General features: G+C 40.0%; 1 protein-coding gene and 1 non-coding gene across 2 annotated transcripts; both read right to left on the bottom strand.

The window, feature by feature from the left end:
• LOC130934481 (uncharacterized) lies at positions 1-24,021 on the bottom strand. The gene is made up of 5 exons (XM_057864046.1): positions 23,973-24,021; positions 21,924-22,066; positions 21,709-21,832; positions 446-562; positions 1-80 (listed from the first exon to the last, which is right to left on the bottom strand). Exons 1-5 carry the CDS (start codon positions 24,019-24,021, stop codon positions 1-3), a joined length of 513 nt encoding a protein of 170 aa, XP_057720029.1.
• On the bottom strand, positions 4,545-4,652 carry LOC130938461 (small nucleolar RNA R71). The gene has a single exon (XR_009069625.1). It is a non-coding gene; the product is annotated as a small nucleolar RNA R71 (small nucleolar RNA).
• Positions 24,022-24,793: the final 772 nt, after the last annotated feature.

Here is a 24,793-nt window from a genome sequence, read left to right as displayed (position 1 = left end):
TCAGGTATATCGACTAGTGCTCCGACGTGGGGGATCAACTCTAAGGTTGTATCCTTTTCCTTTTTCGCTAGTGGTTGTACCTATGAAAACATTCAATAACCAACTAATCAAATAAAATAATCAATAACTAAATAATTCAATAACCAACTAATCAAATCAACTAATTTGATAACCAACTAATCAAATCAACTAATCAAATCAAATTATCAATAACCAAATAATCATTTCAACTAATTCGATAACCAACTAATCAAATCAAGTAATCAAATCAAATAATCAATAACTAACCAATTCAGTAACCAACTAATCAAATCAACTAATTCGATAACCGACTAATTCAATAACCAACTAATCAAATAAAATAATCAAATCTTATCAAACCAACTAATTCCATAACCAACTAATCAAATCAAATCAAACTAGTCTAACTAATAAATTGTTTTACCTGCACTAGGCGCTGAACCATCATCTAGACCATTACCCCTATCATCATCATCCTCATCATCCTCTTCATCCTCATCATCGTCCTCATCCTCGTCCTCATCCGCATCCTCATCCCCATCTGGATGGTCAACCAAAAAGTCATCATCGTCCTCATCAACTGCCTGGTATCTCTCTTGAATTAGACTGATGAGCAGATAATTTATACGCTTTTTGGCATTGTTTTTAGTATGCTTTTAGTATGTTTTAGTTAGTGTTTATTATATTTTTATTAGTTTTTATTTAAAATTCACTTTTCTGGACTTTACTATGATTTTGTGTGTTTTTCTGTGATTTCAGGTATTTTCTGGCTGAAATTGAGGGACCTGAGCAAAAATCTGATTCAGAGGCTGAAAAGGGCTACAGATGCTGTTGGATTCTGACCTCCCTGCACTCGAAGTGGATTTTCTGGAGCTACAGAAGCCCAATTGGCGCACTCTTAATTGCGTTGAAAAGTAGACATCCAGGGCTTTCCAGCAATATATTATAATCCATACTTTGCCCGAGATTTGATGGCCCAAACAGGCGTTCCAATTCAGCTTCAGAATTCCCGGCGTTAAACGCCGAAACTGGCACAAAAGTGGGAGTTAAACGCCCAAACTGGCACAAAAGCTGGCGTTTAACTCCAAGAAAAGTCTCTACACATGGAAGCTTCAATGCTCAGCCCAAGAACACACCAAGTGGGCCCGGAAGTGGATTTTTACGTCATTTACTCATTTCTGTAAACCCTAGGCTACTAGTTCTCTATAAATAGGACCTTTTGCTATTGTATTAGGGGGAATCTTTCAATCTTCGGATCATCTTTTGATCATGTTTTTATGATTGAACCCTTTTTGGGAGGCTGGCCATTCGGCCATGCCTAGACCTTGTTCTTATGTATTTTCAACGGTAGAGTTTCTACACACTATAGATTAAGGTGTGGAGCTCTGGTGTACCTCGAGTATTAATGAAATTACTATTGTTCTTCTATTCAATTCAGCTTATTCTTGTTCTAAGATATCACTTGTTCCTCAACTTGATGAATGTGATGATCTGTGACACTCATCATCATTCTCACCTATGAACGTGTGCCTGACAACCACCTCCGTTCCACCTTAGATTGAATGGATATCTCTTGGATTCCTTAATAAGAATCTTTGTGGTATAAGCTAGAATCCATTGGCGGCCATTCTTGAGAATCCGAAAGGTCTAAACATTGTCTATGGTATTCTGAGTAGGATTCAGGGATTGAATGACTGTGACGAGCTTCAAACTCGCGATTGTGGGGCGTTAGTGACAGACGCAAAAGAATCACTGGATTCTATTCCGACATGATCGAGAACCGACAGATGAATAGCTGTGCTGTGATAGAGCGCGTTGAACATTTTCACTGAGAGGACGGGACTGTAGCCATTGACAATGGTGATGCCCAACATACAGCTTGCCATGGAAAGGAGTAAGAAGGATTGGATGAAGACAGTAGGAAAGCAGAGAGACGGAAGGGACAAAGCATCTCCATACGCTTATCTGAAATTCTCACCAATAAATTACATAAGTATCTCTATCTTTATTTTATGTCTTATTCATCTTTTAATCATTAATCCTCCATAACCATTTGAATCCGCCTGACTGAGATTTACAAGATGACCATAGCTTGCTTCATACCAACAATCTCCGTGGGATCGACCCTTACTCGCGTAAGGTTTATTACTTGGACGACCTAATGCACTTGCTGGTTAGTTGTGGGAAGTTGTGATAAAGAGTTGAGATTGCAATTGAGCGTACCATGTTGATGGCATCATTGATGATCACAATTTCGTGCACCAAGTTTTTGGCTCCGTTGCCGAGGATTGTTTGAGTTTGGACAACTGACGGTTCATCTTGTTGCTTAGATTAGGTAATTTTATTTTATGTCTAAGCTTTTTTCTATTTTGTTCTTCAGAGTTTTTAAGAATGGATTCTAGAGTTTCATGATGATTTGTTGAAGTATGGCTGGCTGTGAAGCCATGTCTAATCTTTTGGACCGAGGTTTCAACTTATTATCATAAGAGCTTGTTTGATTTCTATCAATTTTGCTGTTGTGAGCAATGATCTGCTAAAGCTTGGCTGGCCATTGGCCATGTCTAGTGTTTTGGACCGGAGCTTTCACTGAAAGCTTGGCTGGCTGTGAAGTCATGTCTAATTCCTGGACCGGAGTCTTAGACTAGCATTGCAATGATTCCTGGAATTCTCATTAAGAATTTTGAACCCTTGTTTTTCTTTTCCACTCAATTTTCGAAAAAGCACAAAAAAAAATTTATAAAATCTTAAAATCAAAAATATTTTTTATGTTTCTTGTTTGAGTCTAGTGTCTAATTTTAAGTTTGGTGTCAATTGCATGTCTTTATTCTTCTAATTTTCGAAAATTACATGCATTATGTTCTTCATTAATCTTCAAGTTGTTCTTGATGATTTCCTTGCTCTGATCTTTAAATTCTCTTGTCTTGAGTGTTTTGTTGTTTCTCATATGCATTCTCAATTTGTTAGTGTCAATAGTATACAAACTTCTAAGTTTGGTGTCTTGCATGCATTGTTTATTTGATCTTACTTGCATTTTGATTATTCCTCATCATTAAAAATTCAAAAAAAATTTTAATTTGTGTCTTTTCAAATCAATAATACAGAGAATTGAAGATTCAGAATATGCAGCAGAGAAATTACACAGAAAAAGCTGAGCGTTCAAAACGCCCAATGAAGAAGGAAAACTGGCATTTAAACGCCAGCCAGGGTATCTGACTGGGCGTTTAACGCCCAAAAGGGTAGCATTTTGGGCGTTAAACGCCAGAATGGATACCATTCTGGGCGTTTAACGCCAGGATGATACAAGAGGGAAGATTTTGTTTTTAATCCAAATTTTATTTTCAAGTTTTCATAATTTTTCAAAATCAAATCTTTTTCAAACCATATCTTTTCAATCATATATTTTCAAAATCAATTTCTTTCCATTCTCAAAAATACTTGCCTACAATTTAATGATTTGATTCAACATTTCAAGTATGTTGCCTTTTCTGTTAAGAAAGGTTTAATGTTTGAATCATATCTTTTAAATGTCTTATTAGCCAAGTCATTAATTTTAAAAATCAAATCTTTTTAAATTGTTTCTCAATCATATCTTTTCAATCATATCTTTTTAAAACCATAACTCTTCAATTATATCTTCTTAATCACATCTTTTTCCAAATAATTTTCAATCTTTTTGATTTCTAATTTCAAAAGATTTTCAAAAATCACTTTATTCTTCCCAACTTTAAATTTCGAAAATCATTCTTCAATTTTTCAAATTTCCTCAAAATCTTTAATTTATTTTCGAAAATTCTTCCCCCTTCTCTCATTCACATCCTTCTTTAAGGACTAACACTCCTCCACTATCAACAATTCGAACTCTATCTCTCTTGATAAGTTCGAATTCCTCTTCTTCTACCTCCTCCTTCTATTCTTCTTTTCCTCTGACATCTCAAGGAATCTCTATACTGTGACATAAAGGATTCCATATTTTCTTGTTCTCTAATCTTTCATATGAGCAGGAGCAAAGACAAAGCATTTGTTGAGGCTGACCCAACCTGAAGGACCGAAAAGCTAGAGAAGCTAAAGCACTACTTTCTGTAGAGGACCTAACAGAAATCTTCAAACAAAAAGAAGACATGGCAGCCGAAAACAACAACAATGCCAACAATGCAAGGAAGGTGCTGGGTGACTTTACTGCACCTACTCCCGACTTCTATGGGAGAAGCATCTCTATCCCTGCCATTGGAGCAAACAACTTTGAGCTTAAGCCTCAATTAGTTTCTCTAATGCAACAGAATTGCAAGTTCCATGGACTTCCATTGGAAGATCCTCATCAGTTTTTAGCTGAATTCTTGTAAATTTGTGACACTGTCAAGACCAATGGGGTTGACCCTGAGGTCTACAGACTTATGCTATTCCCTTTTGTTGTAAGAGATAGAGCTAGGATATGGTTTGACTCACAACCTAAAGAAAGCCTGAACTCTTGGGAAAAGCTAGTCAATGCCTTCTTGGCAAAGTTTTTTCCACCTCAAAAATTGAGTAAGCTTAGAGTGAAAGTCCAAACCTTCAGACAGAAGGAAGGTGAATCCCTCTATGAAGCTTGGGAAAGATACAAACAATTGATCAGAAAGTGTCCTTCTGACATGCTTTCTGAATGGAGCATCATAGGTATCTTCTATGATGGTCTGTCTGAACTGTCCAAGATGTCATTGGACAGCTCTGCTGGAGGATCTCTTCATCTGAAGAAGATGCCTGCAGAAGCTCAAGAACTCATTAAAATGGTTACAAATAACTAATTCATGTACACTTCTGAAAGGAATCCTGTGAACAATGGGATGAATCAGAAGAAAAGAGTTCTTGAGATTGATACTCTGAATGCCATATTGGCTCAGAATAAAATATTGACTCAGCAAGTCAATATGATTTCTCAAAGTCTGTCTGAAATGTAAGCTGCACCAAGCAGTACTAAGGATGCTTCATCTGAAGAAGAAGCTTATGATCCTAAGAACCCATCAATGGAAGAGGTGAATTACATGGGAGAACCCTATGGAAACACCTATAATCCTTCATGGAGAAATCATCCAAATCTCTTATAGAAGGATCAACAGAGACCTCAACAAGGTTTCAACAACAATAATGGTGGAAGAAACAGGTTTAGCAATGGCAAGCCTTTTCCATCATCTTCTCACCAACAGACAGAGAATTCTAAGCAGAGCCACTGTGACTTAGCAACCATGGTCTCTGATCTAATCAAAACCACTCAAAGTTTCATGACTGAAACAAGGTCCTCCATTAGAAACTTGGAGGCACAAGTGGGTCAGCTGAGTAAGAAAGTTACTGAACTCCCTCCTAGTACTCTTCCAAGCAATACAGAAGAGAATCCAAAAGGAGAGTGTAAGGCCATCAACATGGCCGAATTTGGAGAGGAGGAAGAGGCAGTGATCGCCACTGAGGAAGACCTCAATGGACGTCCACTGGCCTCCAATGAGTTCCCTAATGAAGAACTATGGGAATCTGAGGCTCACACTGAGACCATAGAGATCCAATTGAATTTACTTCTGCCATTCATGAGCTTTGATGAGTATTCTTCCTCTGAAGAGGATGAAGATGTCACTAAAGAGCAAGTTGTTAAGTACCTTGGAGCAATCATGAAGCTAAATGACAAGTTATTTGGTAATGAGACATGGGAGGACGAACCCCCTTTGCTCACCAAAGAACTGGATAACTTGACTAGGCAGAGATTACCTCAAAAGAGACAGGACCCTGGGAAGTTCTCAATACCTTGCACATTAGGCACCATGACCTTCGAGAAGGCTCTGTGTGACCTAGGGTCAAGCATAAACCTCATGCCTCTCTCTGTAATGGAGAAGCTAGGGATCTTTGAGGTACAAGCTGCAAGAATCTCACTAGAGATGGCAGACAATTCAAGAAAACAAGCTTATGGACTTGTAGAGGATGTTCTGGTAAAGATTGAAGACCATTACATCCCTGCTGATTTCATAGTCCTAGAGACTGGGAAGTGCATGGATGAATCCATCATCCTTGGCAGACCCTTCCTAGCCACAGCAAAGGCTGTGATTGATGTTGATAGAGGAGAATTGATCATTCAAGTGAATGAAGAATCCTTTGTGTTTAAGGCTCAAGGATATCCCTCTGTAATCATGGAGAGGAAGCATGAAGAGCTTCTCTCAAAACAGAGTCAAACAGAGCCCCCACAGTCAAACTCTAAGTTTGGTGCTGGGAGGCCACAACCAAATTCTAAGTTTGGTGTTGAACCCCACATTCAAACTCTAAGTTTGGTGTTGGGAGGTTCTAACATTACTCTGAACATCCGTGAGGCTCCATGAGAGCCCACTGTCAAGCTACTGACATTAAAGAAGCGCTTGTTGGGAGGCAACCCAATGTTATATTTATCTATTTTCCATTGTTATTTTATGTTTTCTATAGGTTGATGATCATGTAAAGTCACAAAAACAATTGAAAAAGCAAAAATAGAATGAAAAACAGCACACCCTGGAGGAAAAACTTGCTGGCATTTAAACGCCAGTAAGGGCAGCAAATGGGCGTTTAACGCCCAGTCTGGCACCATTCTGGGTGTTTAACGCCAGAAAGGGGCACTGTACTGGCGTTTAATGCCAGGAATGGGCAAGAAACTGGCGTTTAACGCCAGAAAAGGGCAGCAGCCCGGCGTTTAACGCCAGGATTGGCAGAAAGGGCATTTTGCACGCCACTTGGTGCATGGATGAGCTATCCTTGACACCTCAGGATCTGTGGACCCCACAGGATCCCCACCTACCCACCACTCTCTCTCTTCTTCACCCATTCACCAATCACCTCAATACCTCTTCCAAAAAAAAAACCACTCACCTATCAAATCCCACCATTCTCTTCACCACTCACATCCATCCTTCATAAAACCCCACAAACCCCACCATCCAAATTCAAACCACTTTCCCTCCCAAACCCAACCATAATGGCCGAATCCTACCCCTCTCTCCACCCCTATATAAACCCTTCTTCACTCCTTCATTTTCACACAACCTAAACACTACTTCTCCCCCTCAGCCGAACCACAAAAGCCCCCTCCATCTCCTCTATTTCTTCTTCTTCTACTCTTTTCTTTCCTCTTTTGCTCGAGGACGAGCAAACCTTCTAAGTTTGGTGTGGTAAAAGCGTTGCTTTTTGTTTTCCCATAACCATTTATGTCACCTAAGGCCGGAGAAACCTCTAGAAAGAGGAAAGGAAAGGCAAAAGCTTCCACCTCCGAGTCATGGGAGATGGAGAGATTCATCTCAATGGTGCATCAAGACCACTTCTATGAAGTTGTGGCCATGAAGAAGGTGATCCCCGAGGTCCCTTTCAAACTCAAAAAGAGTGAATATCTGGAGATCCAACATGAGATCCAAAGAAGAGGTTGGGAAGTTCTTACCGACCCCATTCAACAAGTCAGAATCTTAATGGTTTAAGAGTTCTATGCCAATGCATGGATCACTAAGAACCATGATCAAAGTGTGAACCCGGACCCAAAGAATTGGCTTACAATGGTTCGGGGAAAATGCTTAGATTTTAGTTCGAAAAATGTAAGGTTGGCATTCAACTTGCCCATGATACAAGGAGATGAACACCCCTACACCAGAAGGGTCAACTTTGATCAAAGGTTGGACCAAGTCCTCATAAACATTTGTGAAGAGGGCGCTCAATGAAAGAGAGATTCAAGAGGGAAGCCGGTTCAACTGAGAAGGCATGACCTCAAGCCCGTGGCTAGGGGATGGTTGGAGTTTATCCAACACTCAATCATTCCCACTAGCAACTGGTCCAAAGCTACTATAGATCGGGCTATCATGATTGGAGAGGAAGTAGAAGTTCATGAGGTTATATCCCAAGAATTTTATAAGGTGGCGGACAAGTCCTCTACCTTGGCAAGGTTAGCCTTTCCTCATCTCATTTGTCACCTCTGTAATTCAGTTGGAATTAACATAGAGGGAGACATCCTCATTGATGAGGACAAGCCCATCACTAAGAAGAGGATGGAGCAAACAAGAGATCCCACTCATGGACATGAGGAAATTCCTCCTCATGAAATCCCTGAGATGCCTCAAGGGATGCACTTTTCTCCACAAAACTATTGGGAGCAAATTAACACCTCCCTAGGAGAATTGAGTTCCAACATGGGACAACTAAGGGTGGAGCACCAAGAACATTCCATCCTCCTCCATGAAATTAGAGAAGATCAAAGAATCATGAGAGAGGAGCAACAAAGGCAAGGAAGAGACATTGAGGAGCTCAAGCACTCCATAAGATCTTCAAGAGGAAGAACAAGCCGCCATCACTAAGGTGGACCCGTTGTTTAATCTCCTTGTTCTTTATTTTTCTGTTTTTCAAAAATTATGCTTTATGTTTTATTTATGTTTGTGTCTTATGATCATTAGTGTCTTAGTGTCTATGCCTTAAAGTTATGAATGTCCTATGAATCCATCACCTTTCTTAAATGAAAAATGTTCTTAATTGAAAAAGAGAAGAATTGCATGAATTTCGAATTTTATAACAGATTAATTATTTTGATGTGGTGGCAATACTTTTAATTTCTGAATGTATGCTTGAACAGTGCATATGTCTTTTGAATTTTTTGTTCATGAATGTTAAAATTGTTGGCTCTTGAAAGAATGATGAAAAAGGAGACATGTTACTGAGGATCTGAAAAATCATAAAAATGATTCTTGAAGCAAGAAAAAGCAGTGAATTCAAAAAAAAAAGCAAGCAGAAAAAGCCAATAGCCCTTTAAACCAAAAGGCAAGAATAATAAAAAGGATCCAAGGCTTTGAGCATCAGTGGATAGGAGGGCCTACAGGAACAACATCCTGGCCTAAGCGGCTAAATCAAGCTGTCCCTAACCATGTGCTTGTGGCGTGAAGGTGTCAAGTGAAAACTTGAGACTGAGCGGTTAAAGTCATGATCCAAAGCAAAAAGAGTGTGCTTAAGAACCCTGGACACCTCTAATTGGAGACTCTAGCAAAGCTGAGTCACAATCTAAAAAGGTTCACCCAGTTATGTGTCTGTGGCATGGATGTATCTGGTGGTAATACTGGAAAACAGAGTGCTTTGGCCCACGGCCAAGACTCATAAAGTAGCTGTGTTCAAGAATCATCATACTTAACTAGGAGAATCAATAACACTATCCGGATTCTGAGTTCCTATAGAAGCCAATCATTCTGAACTTCAAAGGATAAAGTGAGATGCTGATGAGCGGATAATTTATACGCTTTTTGGCATTGTTTTAAGGTAGTTTTTAGTAAGTTCAAGCTACTTTTAGGGATATTTTCATTAGTTTTTATGTTAAATTCACATTTCTGGACTTTACTATGAGTTTGTGTGTTTTTCTGTAATTTCAGGTAATTTCTGGCTGAAATTGAGGGACTTGAGCAAAACTCTGAAAAAGGCTGACAAAAGGACTGCTGATGCTGTTGGATTCTGACCTCCCTTCACTCGAAATGGATTTTCTGGAGCTACAGAACTCCAAATGGCGCGCTCTCAACGTCGTTGGAAAGTAGACATCCAGAGCTTTCCATCAATATATAATAGTCCATACTTTATTCGGGAATTGACGATGTAAAGTGGCGCTCAACGCCAAGTACATGCTGCTGTCTGGAGTTAAACGCCAGAAACACGTCATAACCCGGAGTTGAACGCCAGAAACACGCTATAACTCGGCGTTCAACTCCAAGAAAAGCCTCAGCTCGTGGATAGATCAAGCTCAGCCCAAGCATACACCAAGTGGGCCCCGGAAGTGGATTTATGCATCAATTACTTACTCATGTAAACCCTAGTAGCTAGTCTAGTATAAATAGGATAATTTACTATTGTATTAGACATCTTTTGATCACTTTAGATCTGAGGAACATCTCTCTGGACGCCTAGTACTTAGACCATGGGGGCTGGCCATTCGGCCATGCCTGAACCTTTCACTTATGTATTTTCAACGATGGAGTTTCTGCACACCATAGATTAAGGGTGTGGAGCTCCGCTGTACCTCAAGTTTCAATACAATTACCATTACTTTCTATTCAATTCTCTTTTATTCTTATTCCAAGATATACGTTGCACTTCAACTTGATGAATGTGATGATCCGTGACACTCATCATCATTCTCACCTATGAACGCGCGTGACTGACAACCACTTCCATTCTACTTTAGGCCGGGCACATATCTCTTAGATTCCCCAACAGAATCTTCGTGGTATAAGCTAGATAGATGGCGGCATTCATGGGGATCTGGAAAGTCTAACCTTGTCTGTGGTATTCCGAGTAGGATCCCCGGAATCCGGAAAGTCTAACCTTGTTTGTGGTATTCTGAGTAGGATTCCGGTATTGAATGACTGTGACGAGCTTCAAACTCCTGAAGGCTGGGCGTTAGTGACAGACGCAAAAGAATCAAGGAATTCGATTTCATCCTGATTGAGAACCGACAGATGATTAGCCGTGCTGTGACAGAGCATTTGGACCATTTTCACTGAGAGAATGGGATGTAGCCATCGGCAAGGGTGATGCCTCCAGACGATTAGCCATGCAGTGACAGCGCATAGGACCATTTTCCCGAGAGGATGAAAAGTAGCCATTGACGACGGTGATGCCCTACATACAGCTTGCCATGGAAAGGAGTAAGAAGGATTGGATGAACGTAATAAGAAAGTAGAGATTCAAGAGGAGCACAGCATCCCCATACGCCTATCTGAAATTCCCACTATTGATTTACATAAGTATTTCTATCCTATTTTATTTTCTGTTTATTATTAATTTTCGAACCTATCATGAATCAATTTAATCTGCCTAACTGAGATTTACAAGGTGACCATAGCTTGCTTCATACCAACAATCTTTGTGGGATCGACCCTTACTCACGTAAGGTTTATTACTTGGACGACCCAGTACACTTGCTGGTTAGTTGAACGGAGTTGTGGAAAGAAAGTGCTGAGTTAATAAATGCACATACCAAAGAGCCAATATTGTTGATCACAATTTCGTCCACCAAGTTTTTGGCGCCGTTGCCGGGGATTGTTCGAGTATGGACAACTGACGGTTCATCTTGTTGCCCAGATTAGGTAATTTTCTTTTCAAAAATCTTTTTCAAAATTTTTCTTTTATTTTTTCGTTTTTCCAAACTTTATTTTCGAAAAAATTAATAAAAATCCAAAAAAATTAATAAAATCATAAAAATAAAAAATATTTTGTGTTTCTTGTTTGAGTCTTGAGTCAATTTTTAAGTTTGGTGTCAATTGCATGTTTTTAAAATCTATGCATTATTTTTTTTCGAAAATTCCATGCATTCATAGTGTCCTTCATGATCTTCAAGTTGTTCTCGACAAAGTCTTCTTGTTTGATCTTGATGTTTTCTTATTTTGTGTTGTTTGTTATTTTTCATATGCATTTTTTGTTTGTTAGAGTCCATGCATTAAAAATTTCTAAGTTTGGTGTCTTGCATGTTTTCTTTGCATCAAAAATTTTTCAAAAATATGTTCTTGATGTTCATCATAATCTTCAAAGTGTTCTTGGTATTCATCTTGACATTCATAGTGTTCTTGTATGCATTATGTGTTTGATCCAAAATTTTTATGTTTTGGGTCATGTTTGTGTTTTTCTCTCTCATAATTAAAAATTCAAAAAAATCAAAAAATATCTTTTCCTTATTTTTCTCATAATTTTCGAAAATTTGAGTTGACTTAGTCAAAATTTTCAAAATTAGTTGTTTCTTACAAGTCAAGTCAAATTTTCAATTTTAAAAATCTTATCTTTTCAAAATCTTTTGCAAAAATTATATCTTTTTCATTTTTTTTCTATTTTTCAAAAAATTCAAAAATCTTTTTCAAAATATTTTCAAAATATTTTTTTTATCTTTATATCATATTTTCGAAAACTCACTAACAATTAATGTGATTGAGTCAAAAAATTGAAGTTTGATACTTTCTTGTTATGAAAAGTTCAATCTTTAAGTTCTAAAATCTTATCTTGTAGTTTTTTGTTAGTGAAGTAAGTAATTTTAAATTTAAAAATTAAATCTTTTTATCTTTTTCAAAAATTTTATCTTTTTCAAAAATTTGATTTCAAAATATCTTATCTATCTTCTTATCTTCTTATCTTTTCAAATTTGATTTCAATATCTTTTTCAACCAATTATTTGACTTTTTGTTTGTTTCTTATCTTTTTCAAAACCACCTAACTACTTTCCCTCTTTAATTTTCGAAAATATCTCACCTCTTTTTCAAAATTCTTTTAATTAGCTAATTATTTCAAATTTTAATTTTAATTTTAATTCTTCCTTTAATTTTCGAAAATCACTAACCCCTTTTTAAAATTATTTTTGAATTTTCTATCCCTTCTCACTTATTCTATTTAATTATTTAATTACTAACACTTCTATTCACCTCTCTCCATCTAAATATCCGAACCCACTCTTCTACATTCTTCTCCCCTTTCTTCTTCTACTAACATAAAGGAATCTCTATACTGTGACATAGAGGATTCCTCTTCTCTTCTTGTTTTCTTCTCTTTCATATGAGCAGGAACAAAGAAAAAGGCACTCTTGTTGAAATTGATCCTGAACCTGAAAGGACTCTGAAGAGAAAACTCAGAGAAGCTAGACTACAACAATCTAAAGATAACCTTTCAGAAACATTAGAACAAGAGAAGGAGATGGCAGCCGCACCCAACAACAATAATGCAAGGAGAATGCTTGGTGACTTCACAAAGCCAACGTCCAAATTTGATGGAAGAAGCATCTCCATTCCTGCCATTGGAGCAAACAATTTTGAGCTAAAGCCTCAGCTAGTTGCCTTAATGCAACAAAACTGCAAGTTCTATGTACTTCCATCTGAAGATCCTTACCAGTTTTTAACTGAGTTCTTGCAGATCTGTGAGACTGTTAAGACAAATGGAGTAGATCCTGAAGTCTACAGGCTCATGCTTTTTCCTTTTGCTATAAGAGACAGAGCTAGAATATGGTTAGACTCACAACCTAAAGATAGCCTGGACTCCTGGGATAAGCTGGTCACGGCTTTCTTGGATAAATTCTTTCCTCCTCAAAATCTGAGCAAGCTTAGAGTGGATGTTCAAACCTTCAAGCAAAAAGATGGTGAATCCCTCTATGAAGCTTGGGAAAGATACAAGCAGCTAACCAAAAGGTGTCCATCTGACATGTTTTCAGAATGGACCATATTAGATATATTCTATTATGGTCTATCTGAATTTCGAAAATGTCATTGGACCATTCTGCAGGTGGATCCATTCACCTAAAAAAAACGCCTGCAGAAGCTCAAGAACTCATTGACATGGTTGCAAATAACCAATTCATGTACACTTCTGAAAGGAATTCCATGAATAATGGGACGCCTCAGAGGAAGGGAGTTCTTGAAATTGATGCTCTGAATGTCATATTGGCTCAGAACAAAGTGTTGACTCAGCAAGTCAACATGATTTCTCAAAGTCTGAATGGATGGCAAAATGCATCCAACAGTACTAAAGAGGCAGCTTCTGAAGAAGCTTATGATCCTGAAAACCCTGCAATAGCAGAGGTAAATTACATGGGTGAACCTTATGGAAACACCTATAATTCATCATGGAGAAATCATCTAAATTTCTCATGGAAGGATCAACAGAAGCCTCAACAAGGCTTTAACAATGGTGGACGCAGTAGGCTGAGCAATAGCAAGCCTTTTCCATCATCTTCTCAGCAACAGACAGAGAATTCTGAACAAAACACTTCTAATTTAGCCAATCTAGTCTCTGATCTGTCAAAGGCCACTTTCAGTTTCATGAGTGAAACAAGATCCTCCATCAGAAATCTGGAGGCACAAGTAGGCCAGCTGAGTAAGAAAGTCATTGAAACTCCTCCCAGTATTCTCCCAAGCAATACAGAAGAAAATCCAAAAGGAGTGTGCAAGGCCATTGAAGTGATCAATATGGCCGAATGTACAAGGGAGGAGAAGGACGAAAATCCTAGTGAGGAAGACCTCCTGGGACGTCCCTCAAGCAAGAAGGAGTTTCCTATTAAGGATCCAACGGAATCTGAGGCTCATATAGAGACCATAGAGATTCCATTAAATCTCCTTCTGCCATTCATGAGCTCTGAAGACTATTCTTCCTCTGAAGAGAATGAAGATGTGACTGGAGAGCAAGTTGCTCAATATTTAGGAGCTATCATGAAGCTGAATGCCAAGTTGTTTGGTAATGAGACTGGGGAAAGTGAACCTCCCTTGCTCATTGGTGAACTAGATAACTGGATTCAGCAAATTTTACCTCAAAAGAGACAAGATCCTGGCAAGTTCTTAATACCTTGTACCATAAGCACCATGACCTTTGAAAAAGCTCTATGTGATCTGGGGTCAGGGATAAATCTTATGCCACTCTCTGTAATGGAGAAGCTGGGGATCATTGAGGTACAACCTGCCTTGTTCTCATTACAACTGGCAGACAAGTCATTGAGACAAGCTTATGGAATAGTAGAGGACGTGTTAGTAAAGGTTGAAGGCCTTTACATCCCTGCTGATTTCATAATCTTAGACACTAGGAAGGAAGAGGATGAATGCATCATCCTTGGAAGACCTTTTCTAGCCACAGCAGGAGCTGTGATAGATGTCAACAGAGGTGAATTAGTCCTTCAATTGAATGGGGACTACCTTGTGTTTAAGGCACATGGCCATCCCTCTGTGACAAAAGAGAGTAAGCATGAAGAGCTTCTCTCAGTTCAGAGTCAAGAAGAGCCCCCACAGTCAAACTCTAAGTTTGGTGTTGGGAGGCCACAACCAAACTCTAAGTTTGGTGTTAAAACCCCATATCCAAAATCTAAGTTTGGTGTTGGGACTATACAACATTGACCTGATCACCTTATGGCTCCATGAGAGCCCACTGTCAAGCAATTGACATTAAAGAAGCGCTTGTTGGGAGGCAACCCAATTTTATTTATCTAATTTTTATTTTATTTTATTTTATTGTTATTTTGTGTTTTATTAGGTACATGATCATGTGGAGTCACGAAAAAAAATATAAAAAATTAAAAACAGAAGCAAAAACAGCAGAAGAAAAATCACACCCTGGAGGAAGGGCAGACTGGCGTTCAACGCCAGTAAGTAGCATCTGGCTGGTGTTCAACGCCAGAACAGAGCATGAATCTGGCGCTGAACGCCAGAAACAAGCAACATTCTGGCATTTGAACGCCAGGAATGTGCCTTGAGAAAAGCTGGCGCTGAACGCCAGTAACAAGCATGGAACTGGCGTTCAACGCCAGAAACATGCTACATATGGGCGTTGAACGCCCAGAACATGCTTTACATGGGCGTTGAACGCCCAGAACGTGCATCACCTCGGAGTTTAAACGCCAGAATGGTATGCAAAGGCATTTTACATGCCTATTTGGTGCAGGGATGGAATTCCTTGACACCTCAGGATCTGTGGACCCCACAGGATCACCTCAGGATCTGTGGACCCCACAGGATCCCCACCTAACATATTCTCACCTTACCTCCTAATCCTATTACACTCTCCCCCATGTCACACTTCCCAACAACTTCACCAATCACCTCAATCTCTCTTCCTCATCACCTCTTCACCACTCACATCCATCCACTTTTTCCCATAAACCCCACCTACCCTCAAAATTCAAAAACACTTTCCCACCCAAACCCACCCTAAAATGGCTGAACCTACCCTCTCCCCTTTCCCTATATAAACCCCTCCATTCCACTTCATTTTCACACAACACAACACCCTCTTCTATACCTTGGCCGAAACCCACCCTCCCCCTTCTCCTCAATATTTTTTTCTTCTTCTTCTTCTCTTCTTTCTTCTCTTGCTCGAGGGCGAGCAATATTCTAAGTTTGGTGTGGTAAAAGCATAAGCTTTTTGTTTTTCCATTACCATCAATGGCACCTAAGGCCGGAGAATCCTCTAGAAAAGGAAAAGGGAAGACAAAAGCTTCCACCTCCGAGTCATGGGAGATGGAAAGATTCATCTCCAAAAGCCATCAAGACCACTTCTATGATGTTGTGGCAAAGAAGAAGGTGATCCCTGAGGTCCTTTTCAAGCTCAAGAAAAATGAGTATCTGGAAATCCGACATGAGATCCGAAGAAGAGGTTGGGAAGTCCTAACCAACCCCATGCAACAAGTCGGAATCTTAATGGTTCAAGAGTTCTATGCCAATGCATGGATCACTAGGAACCATGATCAAAGTATGAACCCGAGTCCAAAGAATTATCTCACAATGGTTCGGGGGAAATACTTAGATTTTAGTCCGGAAAATGTAAGGTTGGCGTTCCACTTGCCCATGATGCAAGAAGATGTACGCCCCTACACTAGAAGGGTCAACTTTAATCAAAGGTTGGATCAAGTCCTTATGGACATATGTGTGGAAGGAGCTCAATGGAAAAGAGACTCCAAAGGCAAGCCAGTTCAACTAAGAAAACTGGACCTCAAGCCTGTGGCTAGAGGATGGTTGGATTTCATTCAACGCTCCATCATTCCCACTAGCAACCGATCTGAAGTTACTGTGGATCGGGCCATCATGATTCATAGCATCATGATTGGAGAGGAAGTAGAAGTTCATGAAATCATCTCCAATGAATTCTACAAAATAGCCGAAAAGCCCTCCACCATGGTAAGGCTAGCTTTTCCTCACCTTATTTGCCATCTATGTTACTCAGCTGGAGTTATCATAGAAGGAGACATCTCCATTGAAGAGGATAAGCCCATCACCAAGAAGAGGATGGAGCAAGCAAGAGAGACCCTCCACGGTTCTCAAGAGATGCATGAGGAAGCTCACCATCAAGAAATCCCTGAGATGCCTCAAGGGATGCACTTTCCTCCCAACAACTATTGGGAACAACTTAACACTTCCTTAGAAGATTTAAGCCACAATGTGGAACAATTAAGGGTGGAACATCATGAGCACTCCATCATTCTCCATGAAATAAGAGAAGATCAAAGAGCAATGAGGGAGGAGCAACAAAGGCAAGGAAGGGACATAGAAGAGCTTAAGGACATTGTTGGTCCTTCAAGAAGAAGACGCCACTAAGGTGGACTCATTCCTTGTTCTTATTTCTTTCTGTTTTTCGGTTTCTATGTTATGTTTATCTATGTTTTGTGTCTCTACTTCATGATCATTAGTATGTAGTAACCATGTCTTAAAGCTATGAATAAAATCCATTAATCCTTCACCTCTCTTAAATGAAATATGCTTTAATTCAAAAGAACAAGAAGTACATGAATTTCGAATTTATCCTTGAATTTAGTTTAATTATATTGATGTGGTGACAATACTTTTTGTTTTCTGAATGAATGCTTGAACAGTGCATATTTTTGATCTTGTTGTTTATGAATGTTAAAACGGTTGGCTCTTGAAAGAATGATGAACAAAGAGAAATGTTATTGATGATCTGAAAAATCATAAAATTGATTCTTGAAGCAAGAAAAAGCAGTGAAAAAGCAAAAAGTTGCGAAAAAAAATTAGAAAGAAAAAGAAAAAAAAAAAGAAAAAGAAAAAGCAAGCAGAAAAAACCAATAGCCCTTAAAACCAAAAGGCAAGGGTAAAAAGGATCCAAAGCAAAAGAGTGTGCTTAAGAGCTCTGGACACCACTAACTGGGGACTCTAGCAAAGCTGAGTCACAATCTGAAAAGGTTCACCCAGTCATGTGTCTGTGGCATTTATGTATCCGGTGGTAATACTGGAAAACAAAGTGCTTAGGGCCACGGCCAATACTCATAAGTAGCTGTGTTCAAGAATCAACATGCTTAACTAGGAAATTCAATAACACTATCCGAAAATCTAAGTTCCTAGAGAAGCCAATCATTCTAAACTTCAAAGGAAAAAGTGAGATGCCAAAACTGTTTAGAAGCAAAAAGCTACAAGTCCCGCTCATCTAATTAGAATTAATATTCATTGATATTTTAGGATTTATAGTATATTCTCTTCTTTTTATCCTAATTGATTTTCAGTTGCTTGGGGACAAGCAACAATTTAAGTTTGGTGTTGTGATGAGCGGATAATTTATACGCTTTTTGGCATTGTTTTTAGGTAGTTTTTAGTAAGTTCAAGCTACTTTTAGGAATATTTTCATTAGTTTTTATGTTAAATTCACATTTCTGGACTTTACTATAAGTTTGTGTGTTTTTCTTTAATTTCAGGTAATTTCTGGCTGAAATTGAGGGACTTGAGCAAATCTCTGAAAAAGGCTGACAAAAGGACTGCTGATGTTGTTGGATTCTGACCTCTCTGCACTCGAAATAGATTTTCTGGAGCTACAGAACTCCAAATGACGCGCACTCAACGGCGTTGGAAAGTAGACATCCAGAGCTTTCCAGAAATATATAATAGTCCATGCTTTGTTCGGGAATTGACGATGTAAAGTGGCGCTCAACGCCAAAGACATGCTGCTGTCTGGAGTTAAACGCCAGAAACACGTCATAACCCGGAGTTGAACGCCAGAAACACGCTATAACTCGGCATTCAACTCCAAGAAAAGCCTCAGCTCGTGGATAGATCAAGCTCAGCCCAAGCAAACACCAAGTGGGCCCCAGAAGTAGATTTATGCATCAATTACTTACTCATGTAAACCCTAGTAGCTAGTCTAGTATAAATAGGATAATTTACTATTGTATTAGACATCTTTTGATCACTTTAGATCTGAGGAACATCTCTCTAGATGCCTAGTCCTTAGACCATGGGGGCTGGCCATTCGGCCATGCCTGAACCTTTCACTTATGTATTTTCAACGGTGGAGTTTCTGCACACCATAGATTAAGGGTGTGGAGCTCTGCTGTACCTCAAGTTTCAATACAATTACCATTACTTTCTATTCAATTCTCTTTTATTCTTATTCCAAGATATACATTGCACTTCAACTTGATGAATGTGATGATCCGTGACACTCATCATCATTCTCACCTATGAACGCACGTGACTGACAACTACTTCCGTTCTACTTTAGGCCGGGCGCATATCTCTTAGATTTCCCAACAGAATCTTCGTGGTATAAGCTAGATAGATGGCGGCATTCATGGGGATCCGAAAAGTCTAACCTTGTCTGTGGTATTCCGAGTAGGATCCCGGGAATCCGGAAAGTCTAACCTTGTCTGTGGTATTCCGAGTAGGATTCCGGTATTGAATGACTGTGACGAGCTTAAACTCTTGAAGGCTGGGCGTTAGTGACAGACGCAAAAGAATCAAGGGATTCTATTCCAACCTGATTGAGAACCGACAGATGATTAGCCGTGCTGTGACAGAGCATTTGGACCATTTTCACTGAGAGGATGGGATGTAGCCATCGGCAAGGGTGATGCCTCCAGACGATTAGCCATGCAGTGACAGCGCAAAGGACCATTTTCCCGAGAGGATGAAAAGTAGCCATTGACGACGGTGATGCCCTACATACAGCTTGCCATGGAAAGGAGTAAGAAGGATTGGATGAACGTAATAAGAAAGTAGAGATTCAAGAGGAGCACAGCATCCCCATACGCCTATCTGAAATTCCCACTATTGATTTACATAAGTATTTCTATCCTATTTTATTTTCTGTTTATTATTAATTTTCGAACCTATCATGAATCAATTTATTCTGCCTAACTGAGATTTACAAGGTGACCATAGCTTGCTTCATACCAACAATCTCTGTAGGATCGACCCTTACTCACGTAAGGTTTATTACTTGGACGACCCAGTACACTTGCTGGTTAGTTGAACAGAGTTGTGGAAAGAAAGTGCTGAGTTAATAAATGCACATACCAAAGAGCCAATATTGTTGATCACAATTTCGTCCACCAGATGCCAAAACTGTTCAGAGGCAAAAAGCTAAAAGCCCCGCTCATTTAATTAATACTGATCTTCATAGATATTTTTGGAATTCATTGTATATTCTCTTCTTTTTATCCTATTGAATTTCAGTTGCTTGGGGACAAGCAACAATTTAAGTTTGGTGTTGTGATGAGCAGATAATTTATACGCTTTTTGGCATTGTTTTTAGTATGCTTTTAGTATGTTTTAGTTAGTTTTTATTATATTTTTATTAGTTTTTATTTAAAATCCACTTTTCTGGACTTTACTATGAGTTTGTGTGTTTTTCTGTGATTTCAGGTATTTTCTGGCCGAAATTGAGGGACCTGAGCAAAAATATGATTCAGAGGCTGAAAAGGGCTGCAGATGCTGTTGGATTCTGACCTTCCTGCACTCGAAGTAGATTTTATGGAGCTACAGAAGCCCAATTGGCGCGCTCTTAATTGCGTTAGAAAGTAGACATCTAGGGCTTTCCAGCAATATATAATAGTCTATACTTTGCCCGAGATTTAATGGCCCAAACAGGCGTTCCAAGTCAGCTTCAGAATTCCCGGCGTTAAACGCCGGAATTGGCACAAAAGTGGGAGTTAAACGCCCAAACTGGCACAAAAGCTGGCGTTTAACTCCAAGAAAAGTCTCTACACATGGAAGCTTCAATGCTCAGCCCAAGCACGCACCAAGTGGACCCGGAAGTGGATTTTTACGTCATTTACTCATTTCTGTAAACCCTAGGCTACTAGTTCTCTATAAATAGGACCTTTTGCTATTGTATTAGGGGAAATCTTTCAATCTTCGGATCATCTTTTGATCATGTTTTTATGATTGAACCCTCTTTGGGAGGCTGGCCATTCGACCATGCCTAAATCTTATTCTTATGTATTTTCAACGGTAGAGTTTCTACACACCATAGATTAAGGTGTAGAGCTCTGCTGTACCTCGAATATTAATGCAATTACTATTGTTCTTCTATTCAATTCAGCTTATTCTTGTTCTAAGATATCACTTGTTCCTCAACTTGATGAATGTGATGATCTGTGACACTCATCATCATTCTCACCTATGAACGTGTGCCTGACAACCACCTCCGTTCTACCTTAGATTGAGTGGATATCTCTTGGATTCCTTAATCAGAATCTTCGTGGTATAAGCTAGAATCCATTGGCGGACATTCTTGAGAATCCGGAAGGTCTAAACATTGTCTGTGGTATTCTGAGTAGGATTCAGGGATTGAATGACTGTGACAAGCTTCAAACTCGCGATTGTGGGGCGTTAGTGACAGACGCAAAAGAATCACTGGATTCTATTCCGACATGATCGAAAACCGACAGATGAATAGCCGTGCTGTGACAGAGTACGTTGAACATTTTCACTGAGAGGACGGGACTGTAGCCATTGACAACGGTGATGCCCAACATACAGCTTGCCATGGAAAGGAGTAAGAAGGATTGGATGAAGACAGTAGGAAAGCAGAGAGACGGAAGGGACAAAGCATCTCCATACGCTTATCTGAAATTCTCACCAATGAATTACATAAGTATCTCTATCTTTATTTTATGTCTTATTCATCTTTTAATCATTAATCCTCCATAACCATTTGAATCTGCCTGACTGAGATTTACAAGATGACCATAGCTTGCTTCATACCAACAATCTCCGTGGGATCGACCCTTACTCGCGTAAGGTTTATTACTTGGACGACCCAGTGCACTTGCTGGTTAGTTGTGCGAAGTTGTGATAAAGAATTGAGATTGCAATTGAGCGTACCATGTTGATGGCGCCATTGATGATCACAATTTCGTGCACCATAGACCCATCAGAAAAGGATGTGAATTTCTGCTCTGTATGATCCCCCTCGTGGCATCATCACTCCTACTTGAGTCAACAGAAAGTCTACCTTCAAAGGTATCAGAGGAAGTGAGCTGTCGAGGCCTCATCCAATGACAATCTACCTGGAGCAATCCCACTCGATTGGGCCCTCTGGTCGGTGGGAATGTCTCCGTAAGCTGGATGTGAGTAACCTGGCACAGGAGCCATGAATCCAAGCAGCTGGCTAGACAAACCTTATTCACCTGATTCTTGGTGCGGGACACTTTAATACTGTTGATGTACTGGTAGTGTGAAGTAATCTACAGAATACGTGTCAGGAATGTATGGAGTGAATGGCTCAGCCTCTTCCTGTACCTGTGTTTGTGAGGGGACGGTGGTGGTTGCGGTGGCAATAGTGGTGGCGGTGGTTGTACTTGTTGATTCTTCTGATAATGCATAAGATCACCGTGCTGATTATGTTGCGGTTCGAGATCTGACAGATGCAAGTGGTCACCATATGTACCTCGGTACCTGTTCTAGGGGTTACCTGAAACTGTAGGTCGATCTCGGACGAGATCTTCTGTGCGGGTCGGGGGTGTTGTGTCCGACTTGGTGATGATGCTGATCCTTCGTCCCCGGAGGGTGGAGGGTACCTGCAAGGGACTCCGATGCTTAAGTTAGTAAGGGTATTAAGCAGGTATTGAGTAGAATCAGAGTATGAGTTATACCTGGGTGCTCCAGTGTATTTATAATGGTGTAGAGTGACCTCTTTAGATGAGATAAGTTAGTTATCTTATCTTATCTTTATCTTATCTTTGACTGGGGTCCTCTTATCTTCAAGGGAACCGCCTTTATCTCTACGGGCTTGGGCTGCCCTTGGATTTGGGACGTGTTCCTCTATTTGGGCCCTTTGTTTGGGCCTTCCTGTGACTTGGCCGAGCTCTTTGAGAAGAGGTCGGGTTGTCCTGACCTGAAGAGGTCAGTCGCTTTGTCTGTAGAACATCCCGGGTCAGATAGTTCGACCCAGGATATGAACAGTGCCCTTGCTCGAGCTCGGTCTTCCTTTTTGAGGTTGAGTGTTTAGTTTTAGGACTTTGATCCTTCTTTGGTGAAGCCGAACTCGAGCATTTTGTCGATTTCTTTTTGTAGAGTTCTCCTTTTTTGAATACGGAACGTTTTTGTTCCGTTTCCTCTGAAAGCGCGCGCTTTTGCATTTGGTACCCTGGCCTTGGGAATGCGCGAGGGTTTTTAATGCCCCATTAATTGGTTTTCAATGCCCCGTTTCTCTTGCTTCTTTTATTTTGAACTTCACACATGGAGACGGTTTTTTCTCCTTTCTGTAACTTCCCCTTTTCTTTCTCACTTTTGTTTTCCCCTGAAAGCTTATGTTTCTTGGTGTCTCAACGTGGTTTCGGCGATCGTGAGTGCTTCCGACGGCAGCTTCTGGCCTCTTCGTCTTCAACCCTCTTCCGCATTCTTCTCCTTTTTCAGGTTGGTTTTTCTTTTTCTTCTGTCGTCTATTTTGCTGCTCCGTATCTTTTTTTTGAAGTTCTGACTAAGTGCATGTTGGAAAGCTTGGATCTTTGTATATTATCACGCTCGGTTTATCACTGTGATGCATGCCTTCTGGTCTTCTTATTGCCTTTATGTATGCTTCTGGGTGTTTTCTCCTGATTTTGCTTTTTAGGGCTTCGTATGCCACTCCTGTTTTGCTGAACTTTGTTTGTTTTGAGAGAGTTTGCTCCTTTTGATGGCTTTTTTGATCGTCTTTGGGTTTATTTTTCTTGGAAAGGGTTTCTGCTGAGACGTTAGTTTTTTCTTGGAAAGGGTTTTTGCTGAGACATTAGTCATGTGGATTTTCCTGAATCTTTATTCCCTGATTACCTCCAAAGGATACCCCTGGACTCTGGGTTGTGTCCTGGATTTTCCTTTTTGTCTGTACCGCGCTGGAATGTGCTGTCCGAGTTGTTTTGATTTCGTCTGGGATGTCTTTACCTTTTTAGTAACCCAATCTTTTTTCTTGCTTTGTAGGATTAGTTGGCCATGTCTTCCCGAAAAAATATTGTCGAGGCCTCTTCTGAGCTTCCCGAAGGGATGTCCGATTGGCTGGACTCTCTTGTCTTGCTGTGTGTTTCTTTAATTGATTTAGAATTTTGTGCGACGCTTAAAAAGCATTATCATGTCTGTAGCAGTGCAGATCAGGAGGGCAATTATGAGTTGGTAGCACCTGATTCTGGCGATAGAGTCTGCTTTCCAGTCTTGATCCAGGGGGAGCGTCACTTCTTCTATGCTTATGACTTCTTTTTTAGCCAAATGAACATCACCTTTCCTTTTACTTCTTTTGAAACTGACCTGTTATGGTCTTGTAATGTAGCCCCTTCGCAGCTCCATCCGAATTCATGGGGCTTCATCAAGATTTTTCAGCTTGTTTGTCAAGAATTTGGTGTTACGCCTTCTCAAACTCTTTTTCTATATCTTTTTGTGTTGACCAAACCTGGGACTACCAAGAAGAAAGCTTCTTGGATTTCTTTTAGGTCTGCCTAGGGGCACATGATTTTTTTCATGTATGATGAATCTTTCCGGGATTTTAAGAACTACTTCTTTAAGGTCCGGGCTGTTGAAGGAGCCCGACCTTTCTTTCTGGATGAAAATAATGAGCTCTGCTTTCCCTTAGAGTGGCAGAAAAACGTAGTGGTATCCCGATATACTTGGGAGATGTTGAGCGAGGTCGAGCAGTCCTTTGTGAGTGTTTTGGAGGATATTTGGGGAGAACCTCCTCACTTGGATACTAAAAAGTCTTTGGGAGATCCGTCCCTTATTCGAACTGCTTTGGGTACTGCCTTGATATATCTTGTTATCTTGTTTTTCTCCTACTTACTTCCTGGCGTGATAAATTATTGTTTTTCATTTTGCAGAGATGGCCAAGAATAATGATGCAATGAAGGCCTTCAAGAAGGCGAGGAAAGCTACTGCGGCTTAAAACATCTCGGCCTGGGCTGATGGGGAAGGAACTTCCCAATCTCCTTTGAAGCCATCCGTGCCGAGCTCTCCTGGCTCGAGGAGAATGATCCCTACACCTCGGGTCCGTTTAGTGGATCCCCCTCAATCTTCTACTACTGCTGTGGTTTCTTCTTCAGCCGCTCCTCCTCCAAAAAGACCTTGAACTGTTGAAC

This window comes from Arachis stenosperma, chromosome 6 (genome assembly GCF_014773155.1).
Source record: "Arachis stenosperma cultivar V10309 chromosome 6, arast.V10309.gnm1.PFL2, whole genome shotgun sequence".
Lineage (NCBI taxonomy): Eukaryota > Viridiplantae > Streptophyta > Magnoliopsida > Fabales > Fabaceae > Arachis > Arachis stenosperma.
The sequence above is the reverse complement of the archived record's forward strand: the minus strand, read 5'-3'. Positions and strand labels throughout refer to the sequence as shown.

Excerpts from the sequence above, each read along its gene's own strand:
- LOC130934481 (XM_057864046.1), bottom strand. The coding sequence starts at position 24,021 with ATGAATTCGGATGGAGCTGCGAAGGGGCTACATTACAAGACCATAACA. Across the intron at positions 21,833-21,923 it reads TAGATTACTTCACACTACCA|GTTACTCACATCCAGCTTAC; the intron begins GTACATCAACAG and ends CTCCTGTGCCAG. Across the intron at positions 81-445 it reads TGGTTCAGCGCCTAGTGCAG|GTACAACCACTAGCGAAAAA; the intron begins GTAAAACAATTT and ends ATGTTTTCATAG.